This window comes from Saccopteryx bilineata, chromosome 11 (assembly GCF_036850765.1).
Source record: "Saccopteryx bilineata isolate mSacBil1 chromosome 11, mSacBil1_pri_phased_curated, whole genome shotgun sequence".
NCBI classification, from domain to species: domain Eukaryota; kingdom Metazoa; phylum Chordata; class Mammalia; order Chiroptera; family Emballonuridae; genus Saccopteryx; species Saccopteryx bilineata.
In genome coordinates, this window is record NC_089500.1 from 17,437,230 (window position 1) to 17,457,093 (window position 19,864).

Sequence of the window (19,864 nt, forward strand, 5' to 3'; positions counted from 1 at the left end):
TTCCTATAAAGGAAAAATAAAAATAAAAGTACTCAATGGGCATGTAGGATTAATGAACAACTTCCCAAAGGAATGAAGGGTACCTGCAGCCAGCTGCATTTAAGACAGATACTTAAGAGCTGCACTACCAACGTCAGTACCAGACACAAGCACGTAATCATTGTAGCGAACATATGCTGCACCGGCCTTCTCAGGAACGCTCATGCGCTTAAGTGGAGGCACCAACAGTAACAACTACTTTCAATGTGGACAAACGGGCACTTTACCTGGCTGAGACAGAAGCGGGGTGTAAGGGACTTTCGGTTCTATTGCACTCATTGGTGGAGGTAGCAAGGGGTTAGCAAAGCTGCGGAGTGGATGAGTAGGTCGAACGCAGGCCGTGGGGATGGTTCTGCTGGGTGCCTCCTCACTGATGGGATGCTCAGGCTGTGCTGGGGGCAACATGGGTGGCTGCTGAGTGGTCGGTCCTTCATTCACTGCTGCAACAGAGACAAGATAATCCTCTCATTATTTTAGGACAAAACTTGCTTCCCCAACATCAGCTGAAGGACCTTGGGATTAGTTCAGAATGATAGGCTAGGATCTAGCCAATCTTTTTTTCAAGTTATAAAAATCCTGATTCTTCCTATATTTATGGGATATGAGAGCACTGGCCCTTTAAACAAGAGAAATATGTCCAGCAAGACCGGGATCTCTTTTTCAGGAATAGTAGTAAAATATATACAGCACACATTATATTGCCTGAACTGTCTGGGCCCTGTAATCATCAGTGATGAAGCGAGAAAAGAGTTATTTGTCCTTTCACAAGTGGCAATGTCAGTGAAATTCAATGTAACAAACCCGAATGCAGCTGCGTTATTATCCATCAGCCAATGTGCCAATTTTTCTGTGATTTAAACCTGCCATGCCAACTACCAAACAAATCAGAGTTACTAGGTATTAAAGGCATTGCTAATAAAATGATACAAATAAAACCCCTATCACTATCTTCTTCCATAACAAAATAGAAGCACATCCAGCTAAAAAGTTACACGAGAGATGACTCTGTGGAAACAAGTTGCCTGAATGCAGAATGAGAATTTTTTCTTTTTTGTAGTCAACTTTGCAATTTGCATTCAGATTACTATAGTTGAAAGGGTTTTGCATAGTTATCTGTGACAGCCTTTGAGTATTCAGACAGTTTTGTATAAGGAAACACACCTTTTCTCCAGAGAACACAGCTGAGTGGACTGAAATATTGACAAGGCAGTTTCCCATGCTGGGATACTATGACATGAATTGATTCATTCAAATTCAAAGTCAACAGGTCCAAGTTAAACTGCACATGAAAAGAGCTGTGTTGTAGGTCGAAGTATTGATAAAATAAGAGTATGTCTGTCTGTTTATTTATTTATTAAAAAAAGTTCTATTGGGTAAGTTGAAAGAAATGCAGTGCTAGAAGATAATATCTCACTTTTGAAAAATAACTTTAACCAACAACTATTTCAAGCTAATTATTTTGTGAGGTAATTTTGAGATAAGTATCTAGGAGGCTCAGTAAGGTCAGCAATGGGCAGAGGCAATAGAAAGAAAATCTGATAATGCTGAAGGATGTGAAGATTAAAGGGACCAAAGAAAAAGACACAATGTTAAAGATATGCAAAAGTGAAATGTGCCCTCAGAGGGTATTTGATATTAAAACTCCTTTTTCTATATTCAGAAAGGGTTAGCAGTTTTCTGGGGCGCTGAGGAGTCTTCAGGCTCCTCATTCAAAGATGGAGATGAGGAGATATAGGGTTGGCTGGGGACAGGATGTAGCAACATAGCAACCAGATCCAGAAAACAGGCAAGGACTTAAAAAAACAGTTCTTCAAACAAGAAAAATGCAGCCAAAAGAGCAAAGTCGGTACTCTGGGGGCAAGAGGCATTTGAACAGAAGTGTCTTATCTCGATGCCAGAAAATACCATGAAAGATGGAGGAAAGGGCCAAAATTGCAAGAGCCGCAAGGAAAACATGAAACCACTTCTTGGTGATGTTGGTTCTGAGACCAGTGTATTAGGAATGGGATCTTCAGGTAGGTGTTATAAAAAGCATAATTCTACATGCTTGCTAGAATGCAAAAAAGAGAGGAACTTGTGTGCTTGTGTTCAATCAAGGTTGTGTAACTAGATGGTTGAAAATACAATTTCAGAGACAAAGACAATTATGCAAGTTTTAGTCTGGATCACATGCAATCTACAGAAAAAAGTTACTTATGGTCAATTGTCCAAATTAAAAAAAAATCTTCACCACTCTTATATCAGAAAGAAGCAGATGTTGGGACCTATATCTAGGTTGCTCTGCATTACCAGTGGGCTGGCTTTTATTAAAGGGTCTACAGCATCATAATAAAAATACCTCTCTAAGGAAAGAAATTTTGCAATTTTCTTCAGAAATCTGCTTTAAGTAATTCTCTCTATCGAAGATGAACTGCAATGAATTCACATATTTTTACAACTGCTTTAGTCATTGAAGAAACAATATTTCATGAGTTTTTCTTTTCTTTAGTCCTGCCATTATATTTTTCTTATTTTTCCTATATTTTTGAAATGAAAGAGATTTATGTTAAAACAGTATTGTGATCATAGCTTTAATAAAATTTACATGCATGTGTTTTAGTCTTCTGAAATTTAGTTTCTTAAAAACTTTAAGGTTCACATCAATTTGGATGATGCCACTGATTTTTGGGGGGGAGCTGGAGTGGGAGACTGCTCCCATTCTTCTACTCTTTAATGACATTGCTCATCAGCATCTCTGTAAATAAAAATTCTCTCTATGCCCAGTCTTGGCCACCATGATTCCCATTGGAAACACCATGATGTGGTTCTTGATTTGAGGGACTTAATCACTGCTTGATATCTTTACTTCCACACATAGTGAAAAGGAAAGCACCAAATCTATTAAAGGGATTGTTTTGTTTTGTTCAAAATGACAATTTTGCTTAATACTTAATAAATTAGACGAGGTACAGGTTTCCATAGACAAGTCACAGTTTCTATATTTTACGTGGAGCAAAGGAAATGCTGTTTAGACCTGAATGACATTTAAGGCAGTGAAAACTCATTTATTTATTTATTTATTTATTTATTTATTTATTATTTTTTACAGGGACAGAGAGAGTCAGAGAGAGGGATAGATAGGGACAGACAGACAGGAATGTAGAGAGATGAGAAGCATCAATCATCAGTTTTTTGTTGCGACACCTTAGTTGTTCATTGATTGCTTTCTCATATGTGCCTTGACTGTGAGCCTTCAGCAGACCAAGCAACCCCTTGCTCAAGCCAGCGACCTTGATCCAAGCTGGTGAGCTTTGCTTAAGCCAGATGAGCCCATGCTCAAGCTGGCGACCTTGGGGTCTCGAACCAAGGTCCTCCGCATCCCAGTCTGACGCTCTATCCACTGTGCCACCGCCTGGTCAGGTGGCAGTGAAAACTCTTAAACAAACACAGTATTATCAGCTCCACTGGAGAGAAGCTCATTTCAGATGAGCCCTTTTGGCCAGTTCAGGCCCCAGCTGCAGGACACCGATGTGAAACAAATGGCTGATGACACAACATTGAGCTGTGCTAAGAGCTCTGAAAGCAAACACAACCTCATTTCGCCCAAGCAGGGCAGCCTCCCTGCAATTCAGAGAGCAACACAAGAATCAGAGGTGTCCTGGAAAGGCACTCATCTGCAAATGATGAAATAGTAGAAATTCATTGTACAAACAACACACAATTACACAGCCAAGTCACATCTCAGGGCACTTTACAAAAATTAATGTCAACACACAGATAATTGCAATGGAATAACTGGCAGAAATATTGTAAAAATGGAAATGAAGAGTTTTCTTCTGTCTAATATCACAGTATTTGAAAGAAATACAGGATGCCAATAACTAATTGTAAGCAAAGGCATTTTGAAATACGAACACTTCTAGGAATGCACTTCACTCATCAGTCTCAGAGAAAAATATATTAACTCCATTGCACTCCTGGTTTTATCTAGGTCAAGTCTCATTGTTAGTTAATTTCCAATTTGGGGTAGAGCCAGAACAAAAAGATAACATGGGTAAAGTTGACCAACCTTCTCACTAAGACAATTCTCAACCTAAAGGGAACTGTAGGAGTCATCTAACTTTCACTTCTACCAACCTGTGTCAAAGATGAGGCAATGGGGCACCAAAGACTTGGCCTCAAGACTTTTGGTTGAAATTTTCAAAAGATAGCTCTGCTCCTGGTTCCCCAAGGACAGTTCATTTGCCTAGTGTGGCTGAGAACAACAGTGCATTGGTAGGAAAAGGAAGCATTTGCCATCAAAACTCCATATATCTTTATCAATATGTCACCGAATGTGTGTAATGCAAATACGTATACTATGTATATCTTTCCTTCCTTGTGGTGGGAGGGAAATTCAGCTTTATTTGTGACTTCAGAGAGCGGCATATCTTTGGGGGCAGGGTTTTAGTGATTTATCTCATAAAACTTACAGGTCTTTCAGATCACTTTGGAGGAAGAAGTCTCTGCACTTGCACAGTCAAATGTGTCTTTCACTGTTTCTCAAGGTAACTAATAAGACATTGCTAGCCAGAGTCATGAAATGTTTTCTGCTTGAGAGAGAACAGGGGTGCTCTGTGTCCTCCAAGGCATTTAGAAACCAGTATTGAATGGCTGGAAGTTGACTGTTTCTGACAGTGATTTAGAGAATATTTAGTTTCCTAAAAAAAAGAGGGTACTTATTTATTCTTTTTCTAAGCAATCACTTGGAAACACATACTAGTTCTCATTCATTTGCATTACACATAGCTTTGCTCAAAAAATCCTTGATGAATGACTAAATATATATACAGCTGCTCACAAAAATTAGGGGATATTTTATTGTTTCATATTCATTTTGAAATATCCCCTAATTTTTGTGAGCAGTATATTTAAAACCTATGAAGTATAGGAGTAGAATGTTTATGCCTTTTACTTTTAGATGAGGTTCAAAATTTACAGAGCTAAGCACCCTGTTAAGAATCCTTTATATTACTTTATATAATTGTTTTATGTTATATATTTATATTATATATTATGCAATAGTTATATAATTATCTTTATTTAATGATCTCCTTTAAACAAATTAAGAAAATAAAATCTACAAAAAACTAAATATTTATATATTCATTTCTATTGTGCTTTCTTAATAAATACTATTTCTTTCGAGCAGCTTAGGTTTATAGCAAAATGGACTGCCAGGTTCAGAGCCGATCTCAGCTCCCGCACGTGCACGCACAGCCTCCCACACCATCCACTCCTGCCCTGGACTGGAACACGAGGCCAGTGGTGGGATTCAAATTAATTTAACAAGCAGTTCTCTGCCCTAATGACTGCTTTAAGTATATAAAAAAAATATATACCAAAAGGTAGTTTATTATTTCATGCATTTAATACTTAAATAAGAACAATAAAAAGTACACAAAATGAGATTATGTTATAAAAAAGAATTTGAAAATATTAATAAAAAAATTAAATAATACCTTGACAAAAACAATAAAACTGTTATTTAAGATATTTTCATATTGCTTCTTGATTGGCATCCTCACTTACAATTTTTTCACCTGTGGATGGAATGAACATTACTATGGGCACTTAGAATACACTATTGCACAGATGAATGTTAAAAAAGAGTAAGGAATGTAAATTTGTGATTTCCACATTGGGTGGCTGCCCAAGCACCCTCACCTTAGAGAGAACCCTAATTACAAGTACCATTTTAACAACTGGTTTGATGAACTCAACAAAAAATTAGATATTGGTTCTGCCAAAACTGTGTGAACCAGCTGAATCCCACCTCTGCATGAGACCCTAACCACAAATATAAACAACTTCTATACTGATTCATTTATCATTTTCTTTTTTATTGAACTTGGACTTTTGGAATCCTTTCTCCCATGAGCCAGTAAGACAGTTTTGCATGCTGTACCAAGTCAAGAGAGAAGGAAGAGAGTCAATGGGACATTGAATTTTCAGAGGAGAGTATGCCTTAAAAAGAAAAAGAAATCACAGAAGCACATTGAGAATAAAAGAACACATTTGATTTCTTATTTAAAGTAGTGAACTTCAGCTTGTCTCAATTTTACTGGAGGGTAACAAAGATCTTTCCACACATTCTTCCTACACATCTTTCTTAAAGTGAGAGAACACATATGAAATCAAAAGAAAACAGACAACGACCCAATGAAAAAACTAAACTAAAACTATAAACCTCTTTTCTGCTGGGAAAAATTTACTTCAGAATTTAAAGAAGAGACTTGTGGTTCTAAATTCTTTGACTAAAATTACCTTCCTAATTATCCTGGGATTTGGAAGCTTTGGTGGCTGGACTTCCCATATTTTTGTCATTTGATTCTCTCCACTATGGTTTGGGGTACTATTTGCCATCGAGTTTTTGCACACAACTCTATTCTGCAGATATGATGTGCAGTGAGAAAAGGGAAAAGAAATCTCATTCTCTCTTGGCAGATTTTTGATGCATTTTAATTCCAATCTTGCTATATCAAGACAATTTATGACTTCTTAGAGCTGTCCCTGTTGGGTTGGAAAAAATATAGCTTACCCCATGAATATATTTTATTACTGCTACCATTTTATCTGTTAGAAAACATTCCATCTCATATGAGCTGCTGAGTCACATGTACTTAACTAAGGGAATAAGGCCATAAAATCGATTTAAAAATGCTGTGCTTGAAGGGAAAAGAAAATGTCGAATGGCACAGGAAAAATCATCAGGGTGTATATATGGTTTGAGAGTCTCTATTCCCACCTTCCTTCAAACAAATGAAATACTGCTATCAGGATACAAAATCAATAGACAAAAATTGCTTGCATTCTTATGCATCACCACATTTTCAGAAAAAAAATTAAGAACATAATCTCATTTACAATAGCACTAAAAGAATAAAATACTTAGGAAAAATTTAATTAAAAAGAGAAAAATCTATACACTGAAAACTATAAGACATTGACAGAAGAAACTGAAAAAGACAAACAAATGGAAGGGTATTCCAAGCTCATCGACTGATAAAATTAATATTATTAAGATGTCTATATTCCCCAAAGTGATCTACATATTCAATATGACCCCATCCAATGATATTTTTTACAGAATATAAAAAATTCTAAAATTTGTATAAAACCACTAAAGGCCTCAAAGAGTCAAACCAATCTTAAGAAAGAAAAACAAAACTGGAGACATCATACTTCCTTATTTCAAACTATATTACAATGCTATAGTGACCAAAACAGTGTGGTATTATCACAGATCAGTGGTACAGAATAGGAGCTCAGAAATAAATCTATGCATATATGGTCAATTAATTTATGACAAAGGAGCCAAGAATATACAGGATAGGGCTAAAGTAGGTTTAGAGTTGTTCGTATGGAAAATAATACAATAATAAATAAATAATGATATAATAATAATCTCTGTGTTTTGTGTATTCACAACTGTAAACCTATTTTTGCCCCACCCTGTACAATAGGAAAAGGGTAGTCTCTTTAATAAATGGTGCTGAGAAAATTACTTGGTCACATAAAAAGAAATGAACTTAGACCCCTATCTTATACCATACATACACATACACAAAGAACAACTCATAATAGATTAAGAACTTAAATTTAAAACTTAGAACTATAAAACTCCTAGAAGAATATATAGAGGTAAGAAAGCTACTTGACATCGGTCATAATAATGTTTATTTTTGGATTTGACACCAAACACAAAGGCACCAAAAGTAAAAATAATCAAGTGGAACTACATCAAATTTAAAAACTCCCAGACAGCAAAAGAAACCATGAACAAAATGAAAAGGCAATCTAAGGAATGGGATAAAATATTTAGAAACCACATATCTGATAAAGGGGAATATTCAAAGAACTTAAAAAACTCATAGAACTAAATTAAAAACAAATCAAAAACCAAAAAATCATTTTGAAAAATGGGCAGAGGAAATGCATGGATATTCTTCCCACTAATCATCAGGGAACACAAATCAAAAACAGTGCAATATATCCCTCACACCCTTTAGAATGGTCCTCATCAAAAAGACAAGAGATAACAAGTGTTGGCGATGAGGCACTGTTGGTGGGAATGTAAATTGGTGCGAACTGTATGGAAAACAATATGGAAGTTCCTGGAAAAATTCAAAATAGAACTACCAGATGACTCCGCAATCCAAGTTCTGGGAATACTGTATCAAAACCAACTTTATTATATCTCTACTAACTTGTAGAGATAGCTGCACACCCATGTCCATTGTAGCATTTTTCACAATTGCCAAGATATAAGATCAACCTATGTGTCCATCAATGGATGTATGAATAAAGAAGATGTGGCACTATATGCATAATGGAATATTATTCATCTATGAAAAAGAAGAACACTCTACCCTTTGTGACAACATGAATGGGCCATGAGGGTATTGTGCTAAATGAAATTCCAAGCCTGACCAGGTGGTGGCTCAATGGATAGAGTGTCGAATTAGGATGCGGAGGACCCAGGTTCGAGACACCAAGGTTGCCAGCTTGAGCGCGGGCTCATCTGGTTTGAGCAAAGCTCACCAGCTTGGACCCAAGGTTGCTGGCTCGAGCAAGGGGTTACTTGGTCTGCTGTGGCCCCACGGTCAAGGCACATATGAGAAAGCAATCAATGAACAACTAAGATGTTGCAACAAAGAACTAATGATTGATGCTTCTCATCTCTCTGCGTTCCTGTCTGTCTGTCCCTATCAATCCCTCTGACTCTCTCTAGCTGTAAAAAAATAAATACAAAATAAATAAATAAAAGTAAAAATAAATGAAATTCCAAGCACCCATCAAATTATTATTTTACTGAACCATTGCACCTTTGTTTCCACTGCTCTTTATATTGTGATTTAAGTGTAGTGTGGAAAAATGTCCTAAAGAATCAGTACAAAAGCATGAACCAGGATCCAAAATACTAACTACACTGGGAAAGAAAAATCTACACCCAGGTCATGGGTAAGTCAATCTTTCTGAGGAATAAGAAAATCAGAATGTTACACATGTGACAAGACAACCATGGTATTATTCATTTGTTTCTATTTAAAAAAAAAAAAAAGGAAATACATTATACTGACTTTTTCCTGTTCCGAAACCTCGGTCCACTGATAGTGTTGGAAATGGCACGGGCCGGAGCGTGAACTGTGGGTGGGGGTATCCGCATGTGGGAGACGGCAGGATTCCCGGGTACTGGGCACTTTCCAGGGTTGGTACAGGAATGGCACTGACAACGGCTGCAACACAAAGATAATACTTTTTTAAGTCCTATATATTCATGTAACAAGCAATTGGAAGTGGCTAGATTTTTACAACTTCTAATCCATACATACTCTTTATGGTATCATGTAGGTTCCTTTACTTACCTCTTTCCACAAAGTCCTTTACTAATAATTTTAGAAAAGACAACTCACGTCTCTAGCATCTGACCAAGAAGCATTATCCTGAGGTTTAAAATTTTCCATAATTTCAAACAAAAGAATATTAATCAAGACACCATAGTGCCATACTAAGGCTCCATGATTTCTGTTTTGTTTTGTTTTCTTATTCTTTCTCTTAAGCAAGAACAATGGCACTAAAAATGTTGGGATGTTCAGAAATCAAATACATTATATAGAATGGCTGAGGAAATGAGAATTCTGTTAATTTTATAAAAGAATGTAATGCTTTTGAGAGACAGTCTGGTAAAATTAAGGTATATTCTCAATAATTATACTTGGGATTTATTTCTCAATGGAAAGAGAATACCTTCAGCGAGTCAACACAGTGCAGCTTAGTGTCAAATTAAGTTCAATATAAGTAGATGTCTTCTGGGAATAGTAAATGTTTTTTAGTTACACTGGCTTAAACTCACAAATGAATATATTTTATTTTATTTTATTTATTCATTTTTAGAGAGGAGAGAGAGACAGAGAGAAGGGGGGGAGGAGCTGGAAGCATCAACTCCCATATGTGCCTTCACACCAGGCAAGCCCAGGGTTCCAAACCGGCGACCTCAGCATTTCCAGGTCAATGCTTTATCCACTGCGCCACCACGGGTCAGGCCACAAATGAATAACTTTCACAATATTTTCTACCTTTGGTAACCACTGTCCATTTCATTATCCAATACCTATTTAATTATATCTTATGAAATATTTAATTGTACTCAATCTTTATCTCATTTCACGTTACAAAATGTTTAATATTCCCTACTTATTATTAACAAAAATAAAATTGAAACCTTATTAACAAAAAATAAAATTTAAGTCAGCTACTGGAATCATTTTAACAGTGTACTCCTATCTATGAAACTAATAAAGTGATTTCTGTTTATACATGATTTTTAATTAAATACACCCAAATGCCAGTTACTGAAGTTTTAAATGTGCACAAATACACACATTTACCAAAGAAAAACGTTTCTTTTTTAAAAAATCAGATTTCTCTTGTATGTATGAATAAAGAAGCTTTATAACCATAGATACAAATTATATTGCTTCACTGTAAATTAGTTAGAAACAACATATAGATTTAAAATATTTATTTTCTAATAAAATGCATATAAACCATTGTAAACAACAAGCATAACTGAGAAGTAACAAGTAGAGGGATGCTTCATGGTTACAGTTTTGTGCAAAGAGTGCAGCCAGACTCCCAGGTATTACTGGGACATGACAATGTCTGGGACCCCCTCACAACCTCTGCAATGGTCTTGGCAAACCCAGGGCAAGTCAGACTACTGCTCTGACCCTGGGCTGATCGCAGGGGTCCATCAGTCCGTGAATAATTTGGGAGTCCTATTGGCTTCTGTGCTAGATTACTCTAAAATAACTTCAAGCCAATCATGTCTCAGTTCTCATTCAAAGGGACAAAAGGGACATTTCTGAAACCACTGAAAAATGTGTATATACCAAAGGATATAACACTCATCACTACAGCAGCACATAAAACATCAAAGGATAGTGGATAATTTCGAGGACACCAGAAGGGGTATCTTTTAGATTCTATGCAGTATTGTGACTCTAGATTGGAACAAAGATATTGTGAGTTCTGGGCTGACGAGGTTCTTTAAAAACAATGTTGATTTGTAGGAGCAAGGGAAGGAAGAAGGCTAATGCTTATCAAAGTAGTCAACAAAGAAAAAATTAAAATACATTAAATTTATATACATGTTTGTGTATAATTTTTAAAAATTGTGTAGTAGAGTACTTGATAAAAACCTATGTCACTGAAAGTTAAAAAATAAAATAAAATGCATATTAATTAACTATATTAAATATAACACTTTAAATCAAAAGGGCTGCTTCTAGTTAACTGGCTTTTAGAGTTTCATTCCAGAGTTTATTTTTCCTTGTATTTATAATACTCCTTGAAACACATATTAACATGTTTATTTGAACTGAAAAATAAAATTTGGCTTTTTCAGAAACAAATTTTGATTGTTTTGACATTAAGGACTACTTATCTTATATAGATTAAATGATAGTTGTCTTCCATGAACTGAATACATAGTATATAAATTTTATTTAGAATAAAAACACTTTGAAAAATTATATTAGTAAAGTTATTTTATAAGTGATATTTTAATGTTTCCAATCCTTTCTTAGTATATTGTAGTATAAAGGCACCTTATAAAAGTACTTTAGAAGTGTACTTCCTAGAAAATGAGCGAATGAATAGCTTGAATGAGTAACAAATACTTTTAAAAGTTAGGTGGAGAAAAATAAACAAATGTCAGGTGGTTTAAGAAGTTTTACTTCCAATATAATTAAGGAAGGATATTATCTAGTTGTTAGTTGAAATATTATTAAAAATAACTTTGGATGAAAGTTCACAGTATAATTTTGGCATTTAATTTGAGAGGCATTCAAATCATTAAGTGATTGCTACAAAAAAATCTCATTATTATAACATTCATTCACAAATGTATGCAGTTTCTTAGTATTTAGATCAATAAAAAGAATCATTGAAATAGAATTTATGCAATAAAAACCATTTACCATAAATATATTAAATAATTGTATAAAAGCCTCACTGATGTCATTAAATGATAAAATTCTAATAAAATCTTACTTTCTATACAACTGTACAGATGTACTAATTGCAATGTTAACCTAAAAGAAAAAATTAGCAGTTAAAATCTTCTGCTTATATAAGTTTATAATATAAACATAGTTTGTTTATATAAATATTATTTGCAAACAAGATAAATTATAAATAAATGACAATCATAAAATAGATGATATATGTAAATTATTCTGTGGCAAAAGTAACTTGTAGGTACTAGTTTAGGAGAAAATTGATAAATTATTCTTTGTAAAAGAGGAGCTTTCTCCTGTATTTAGTAAATATGATGGTAAATATAAAAATACCATGGTATTTTTGTGCTTTTGAGTTTATTTGAAACTGTAGTAAATTATATCTTTCACAGATATAACAACATATTTTAAATGTTAATTAAAAATGTGTATGATGATAAAAACTTTCTTTAAATTATTTTTGGGGAAGACTTGAGTGAAAATTTGAGAATAAATGGTATATGCACAATGCAGTAGTAGAGATATTTTATAAAGAGGAAAGTGTAGATATACAAACATATAAACATATTCCAAAAAAGGAAAAGAAAAAAATAACAAGGAAACTTTAACAAGAATGAGAGTTACAAGCCAGATACCAGCTTGATTATGAATTCCTTAAAGAGGTTATAATTTTGTTGTCTCTGTGTCTCTCACATTACAATGCTAGAGATACTTCACATTTCAAATGATTTAATAAAAAAAATTCTAGAAGTAATATTTATAAATCTAGCATCTTTAACTCATGGAAACTTAGGTGTTTTGATATAATATTTTGTCTCCTGGAATGTATACTTACCATAGTTGTAGGAGTAGTAATAGTAGTAATAATAATAATAATAATAATAATAATAGACTTGAATAAGTCTTGTAAATATGAGCCATACAATTACTAAATTCTATATTCATATAACTCAAATATCTAGTCTTTATGGCAGTCAATATAATAATTTTACTCATATTATTGATCAAACAGGATCACTGTCTAGTCATTAAAGTTGATAGATTGCAAAACCTTCCATGTTGATAATTTGTACTCATAAATAAATGCGACAGTGAGAGTCTCCCTTATATATAGAAGGTGCTCATTTCACAAATTGTGCCCATTTTTATCAATATTATTATTTGTACTTATAATACATTCAGAAAAAGAATTTCACAAATATCTTCCAGTTGGAGCTGAATAAATTTAAATGGAGAAATGTAAAATAATTTGGCAAACCATACAATCTCTAAGTTAGAGAAAACCCAAGGGACTCAATTTATATTCCAGTTCCAAGTCCTTCATCACTGAAGAAATAAATTTTACTTTGTAAGAGTTTTGCATTTTGGCTATTGTGCTGGATACAAAATGTTTGCAAGTAAAAAAACAGTTTTCAAAATAATAATCTGTCATATGTTTCTGCATCTCAAATATTATCATTGTTATATTTCCTGATATGACATTGTCAGTATTCCAAATTTTGGTTTTGAAGCGTTTGGATCTATGATTGATTTCTGAAAAGGGCACAGAGGTCTACACTTACTTATAATACAACTGTTGCAAAAATATTCAGTCTAAAGTTGAATGCAACACAGTATTGAAGTCTTTTGGTATTTTCCCCATAAAAGTCAGCTTTGAGAGAGAGATGCATACAGACACTCACACTGTAGTTCAAAGCATTCACTGCATTGCTATGTTTATGCAAAACATCTCAGAGTGACATCATCAAGCATTTTCAATAAATCTCTGTTCTGTGACCAAATATGACCAAAAAAAAAATCTGTTCTGACATAGCTTGCTGACAATTGAATTTATATCTCACACTGATGTACAAAGATTTTTCAAGGAGAAATTCCCTTGCCAAATTACTTAGCTTCCTGAATAGGGCACATTGCTATTCAAAAACTTTCAAAATAGCCTTAAAAATGTTTGCACTAAATGTGACCTATAGGAAATCTAAAGTGGAGATTACTTTTAAAGTTACTTTTAAAGTTTTTTTAAAATTTTATTTATTTAATTTTTATTAATTTTAATTTATTGTGTTAACATGGATTCAAGTGTTCCACTCAATATAACACCCTCTCCCCCCAGCCCATGTCACCCATTACACCCCTTTGACCCCTCCCCCTAAAGTTTAATGTTAAGACTTGAGCCTTTTGTGTATATTTCTCAACATGACATTTGACAGAACTGAGCAATTTGTTGAGGAGAAGAGGTTGACAAATATAATGGTAAAGATAATATTTTGAAGTGAAAATATTTGAAGGGAAATGATTTCTCATTCTGCCTTTTCTCATCATCTCTTTTCTGCAATGACCTGTATGTAATCTGGATTATTTGGAAATTTAGTGTCTATTGCTTTTGATAAATGTTCTTATCAACTGTACATTTTTAGTTTTCCTTTGACAAGCAATTGCCAGTGAATGGCATCCACAAATATACACGGAGACCACCAAAGTTTGTCTTTAGGAAAAGAATATATCACAAATATGTGTTCCATAGCTATACTCAACATAGTGGCAAAAAGAGTCTAAGCACTGAGTCTAACTGCCTGGATACATATCTAGTTCTGCCACTGGTAGTGAGTCAACATCATAGCCAGTATCTAAATGACTCCCACTAATTCCCACCTCATGGAAATTCCCACATCCTTGCGGAGTTTGCTGCCACAGTTCACCTGGGTTGATCTGATGACCAACAGAATGCAACAGAAGTGATAGTATGTTACTTCCAAAATTAAGTTGAAAAGATTGCTCTCTCTCTCTCTCTCTCCAGTCTCTCTCCCTCTCTTTCTCAGATTGCTCTGGGAAAAGCCAGGAGTCATGTCCTAAGGACACACCAGCAGATCTGTGGAGAGGCATTTATGCTAGATAACTGGGGACTTCAGTCCAAGGGACTGAGAGAAACCCACTGAGAGCATGAGGCCCTGAACCAGAGCTACCTAGCTAAATGCTCCTGGAATACAGAAGCTGATGGAGGATGATTTGACTTTGAGTGAGGGGTATGCAGCATAATCAAAGGTCAAAATAATCTGGAGATGTTTTCTCAGAACATATGTACCCTGATTTATCAATGTCACTGCGTTAAAATTAATAAAAATAAGATTAAAAATTTAAAAAAATAAATAAATAAATGCTCCTGGATTCCTGACTCTCAGCAGCTGTTGACAAAATAAATGACTCTTTTATGTTGCTAGGCTTTGAGGGTAATTTGTTACACAGTGAAAGATAACTAATCATTGGCTTGAGCAAGTTATTTAAGCTTTCAATTTCTTAGTTTTCTCATTTTTAAAGTGGAGAAGACAATAGTATTTACTTTATGATGTTGTGAGGATTAAAAAGATCATGCACAAAAAAGTGCAGCAAAGAGATCTCTTTGTTAGCATTTATAGGTAGGATATTTTCGAATAAAATTCTCCAATATATTAAAGGCAACTAAAATTGTTTTCATTAAACAGAAATGGAAAGAATAAGCTTAGAAAGAAATGAAACTTAACAAGTATTGAGAACTTCTGAATATTATTCAATATCTAAATACTTTGCTAATCATTATTTTATTGAATTTTTATAATAACATCATGTAGTAATGTGATTCTGATTTCACAGACTCAGTTTAAGAAACTTACTCCAGCATACACCTGTGCAAACTCTGAACCTCCATGGTACACTACTTCCGCAAAGATAACGATGATTCGCATGCCTTATATTATTTATATCTTTTCTTTTTTTAAGCTTTTTATTGATTGTAGCATCTTCAATTTACAAACATGGAAATGAAGGCTCTGAAAGTCAGAACTCAAAGCCTGTGCTGGTCTATTCTTTGCACTGTGCTGGCTCATGTGGTCACCTCAAGCTCTGAGTTGTTCTATGATTTAAAGAAAAATCTTCTTTACTTCTAGTGTCTTCCTCTACATAAATGGTGGCCCTAAAATGCCTAAAACTTACTTACTGTTTAAAAAATTATAATATAATGTATATATATGATTTTAAACAATTTTGCAAAATTCATAAGGATACTCTGACTTAGCAATCTCATTCTCAGATACAGTGTACTCTTGGAGATACATCCAGCAGAAATGCATGACATGCTCACTAAAAGGCATGTATAAACTTTTGTGTGGCAATATTACTCCTCAGGCCATATCTTTATTATATTGTAATGTATTCATAAAATAGAATATTATGCAGGAATGAAGATGAACAAGCTAAAATGACACAAACAATATGGAGAATTTTATAGACACAATGATTCAATTTATGTAAAGCTAAAAAACAGGCAAAATAATCTGTGGGGTTAGAATTCAACTTAAAAGGAAGAATTAGAGAGAGAGAGAGAGAGAGACAGAAAGAGAGAGAAACATTAATTTGTTGTTCCACTCATCCATGCACTCATTGGCTGATGTGTGCATCTGCCCTGACCAGGGATCAAACCCACAATTATGACACAGAGTATGATACACTAACCAACTGAGCTACTCAGTTATTCTTGACTGAGGGTGTTTAGTGATGGGGAATACCATGAAGCAGTTTCTGATAATTCTCTGTTTTATGCCCCGGATGGTGGTTATGAGGCATTTCACTTTGAAAAATCACTGAACATTACTTAAGATATTTCTATTTTCAATAGTATATTTAATATTCACAGTCAAAATTAATAAGAAATAAAAGGTCAATAGAATACATGTATATCTTTGAAATAACTTTGTCACATAAGACTTCTTGTTATTTCCAAGCTTTGGGTTGGTTAAACTCTATCCAACAAAAGGAGATGACTTCAACATATAATCAAAGTTGACTTTAAAATAAATTCCCAAGCTTTCTAAAAACAATAAAATAGGCTTTTTATAACTGATGTGATTGACAAGTTCTTAGATAAATATGCTGATAAAATTGTATATTTGTATCTTGGCAGAGTTGTGATTTCATTCAGTCATGTAGCAGATATTTAGCAAGCACAAATTTTGGACTAGGTATTATGCTAAATAGTGTGTAAATATGAAGATGAATTAGAATTTGCTCCCTATTATATACTTCACAATCTGTTAGGAGAGGGAAAATTGGACTTGAATACCTAAGAATATGAGGCAGAACCTGTGTATAATTAATGCCACAAAAGTGGTGTGAAAAATGCTATTCAAACATAAGAAAGGAGGCTATCATTTCTGGATGGAGTAATCAGAAAAGATTGTTTAGGAGATCTTGCATCCATACCTGCTTTGTTCTTTGCACAGAACTTTGTTAAGGTAGAGATAGCCACTGAGTTATTCCAAAAGGAAAGAAGTGTTCAGAAGGAAAAACAAAAGGCAAGGTATATCAGTGGACTGGCAATTTTCTAGATTGGTAAGAGCTATAGGAGGGCATAGCAACAGGGAACTGGAAGTGTAGACTCAAATCTGATATGCTGAACAGTTTGTACTTGGTTCTCTTGGTAGACAATGCGGAGCCATTGGAGCAATTTATGGAACGAAATATTAAGTTTAAATCATTTTAGGAAGAAATCTGGCAAACAGGGGGCAAAAGGGAGTCTGGAAGACACTAGAGATGGGAAGACTAATTCTGAAGCTGTTTTGACAGTTTATGTGTGAGGTCAGAATGAATAGAACAAAAAATGTAACTCTTGGGAATGGGAAGTAGACGGGTTCAAAAGATATTGTGGAAGGAAAATCAATGGGATGTGGGAACTCATTGAAGGAGGAAGTTATATATGGGACATAAAAGCCCACAAAGATTCTGAAGCACAATGGTTTTTAAAAAGAAAGTGACATTAGATTGGCACAGATAGAACTTAGTGACAAGAGAAAAGTGACTGGAGAAAAAGAAATAAAGGCAGCTAAGTAAAAGTCTCTCTGGAGTGAACTGAATCAAAAGAAACGAACAATGGCCTCACAGTGTGTTATCGCTGGAAGTAAAATGATTAGAATGCAGAACTCTGGAGTCAGACCAAATTCCAGCTCTGCCACTAATTCTCTGTGTGGCCACAAGCTACATTCTTCAACTCTCTAAACCTCTATCTGTTTATCAGTAAAACAGGAATAGTTGCCATTCATTATAAACTTCATGTATGTTTTAGCATTTACTATAGTAAAATTGAGAGATGTCTTCAAGTATAAAGGAGATATGATGCATATAGTAAATGGAAGAAACAACTATTAATTCATTTATTTGACTAAATTGTGTTGATTGTGTACCTACTATGTGCCAGGCTCTGTTCTAAGTACTGAGGATATAAAATGATCAAAACAGGCAAAATCTCTGTCCTTGTAGAGGAAACCATGGTTTTAGTGCAGAGAGACTAGAAAAAATGGCCTTAAAACTAATAAGGAAGATTAAAAGAGAAAAATGTAATAATAGATTTAAAGTTTTTCAAGAAAGGAGAGCAATGAGGCTTCAGTCGGAGGGGAAGGTGGCATCAGTGAGAGTGTATGCCAATTGTTGTTATCAGTCAGAGGGAAGACTGCCAGTACAGAAGAGGGCAGGGAAACAGGCAGAAGAGTCCCTACGTGGTAAGAGGATGGCCACAAGAGAAAGAGCAGGCCTTGGAGGTATAAACAGATTAACTAGGTTGGATGGAAAGCTAAAAATACTATTTTGAATGCTTCTCTCTCTCTCTCTTTTTTTTTTATTTTTTTGGTGATATAACTGAGAGCGGGGAAAAGAGAGAGGTATTGGGAGTCTGGAAAGTAAGAACAGATGCACGACATTCATCTTATAAAGCGAGACAATGAATGGCCACAGAAATGCAGTGGCGCATCCAAACAGATGACAGCTCACCTTGGATTTGTGGCCATAAATACCCAGGAAGCAGGTCATGTGTCCTTTCCAGAGTCAGCTATCAGGGTTATGTGGTAGGAATTGGTAGAAAAGCTGATTTCAGCAGGATTGTGTCTTTTTTTTTCCCCGTGATATGATGGGGAAGGAGGACCAACAGAAATAAGGGTGTTTGCAAGGGACCAAAATATTAAATGATGATGGATTGCAATCTGAGTTTGAGTGGAAATGAGAGCATGAGGTGGGAAGGGGAAGGGTTAACAGACTGGAGGTCATAGTGGGATTGAAGAATTATTGGCAAAGGGGCAATCAGATAAGTGGGCAGGAAAGTAATAAGGTGCTAGAAAAAGGGATGATAGTAACTGACATTTTGTAGGGGGTGTGGTTATTGGTTGAGTGGGTGACATGGAATTGATGAATTATGGTGGGAAGGAACCAATATCATTTCAGGTAACAAGAGTTGAACTAACATCCTAGGGCATCGGATGGATTGTCAGCATGGGTATTGTAATTACCAAGATTGATCACAGAGATAATAGGAGAGGAAGTGTCCCCAGATACCAATATCTTCAGTGAATATGGGACTACGACAGGAAACTTCAACACAAAGGGGGTTGTAAGTGAGTATTTGTCAATACTTGCTTCAAGGGTGTTAGATTATCTAAGTCTGAAAATTGGACTTATGAAAAAGTAAAAAAAAAAAAAAAAAAGCCATGAAGGGGATCATTAAACTAAAGTCAATAATATTGACATAAAGTTCAGCTCTTTTTACATCCACTCATATTTTTTACAATTTCTTAAATTTATAGCTGGGTGTTTGCCAGACAGTACATTGTACATAACAAATACAATAACAAACTGAAAATTCTGACTTCTACTTACAAATATTATGGTTTTAGTCATTCCTTATTATGTCCATTTGCCCAGTAAATTCAGAGAAAATTCTAATTGTTTTTTGTTAATTGATACAGAAAAGATACAAACAGAAACTACTGCAC

General features: G+C 34.7%; 1 protein-coding gene across 1 annotated transcript in view; it reads right to left on the minus strand.

Moving 5' to 3' along the window:
• The window catches only part of DCC (DCC netrin 1 receptor), a 1,159,181-nt gene that overhangs the window by 47,828 nt on the left and 1,091,489 nt on the right, over positions 1 to 19,864 (minus strand). The window contains exons 26-27 of the mRNA XM_066246236.1: positions 9,141 to 9,296; positions 267 to 479 (exon numbers count right to left, since the gene is read on the minus strand). Coding sequence (XP_066102333.1) covers positions 267 to 479; positions 9,141 to 9,296 — 369 coding nt within the window. The remainder of the gene's footprint in view (positions 1 to 266; positions 480 to 9,140; positions 9,297 to 19,864) is intronic.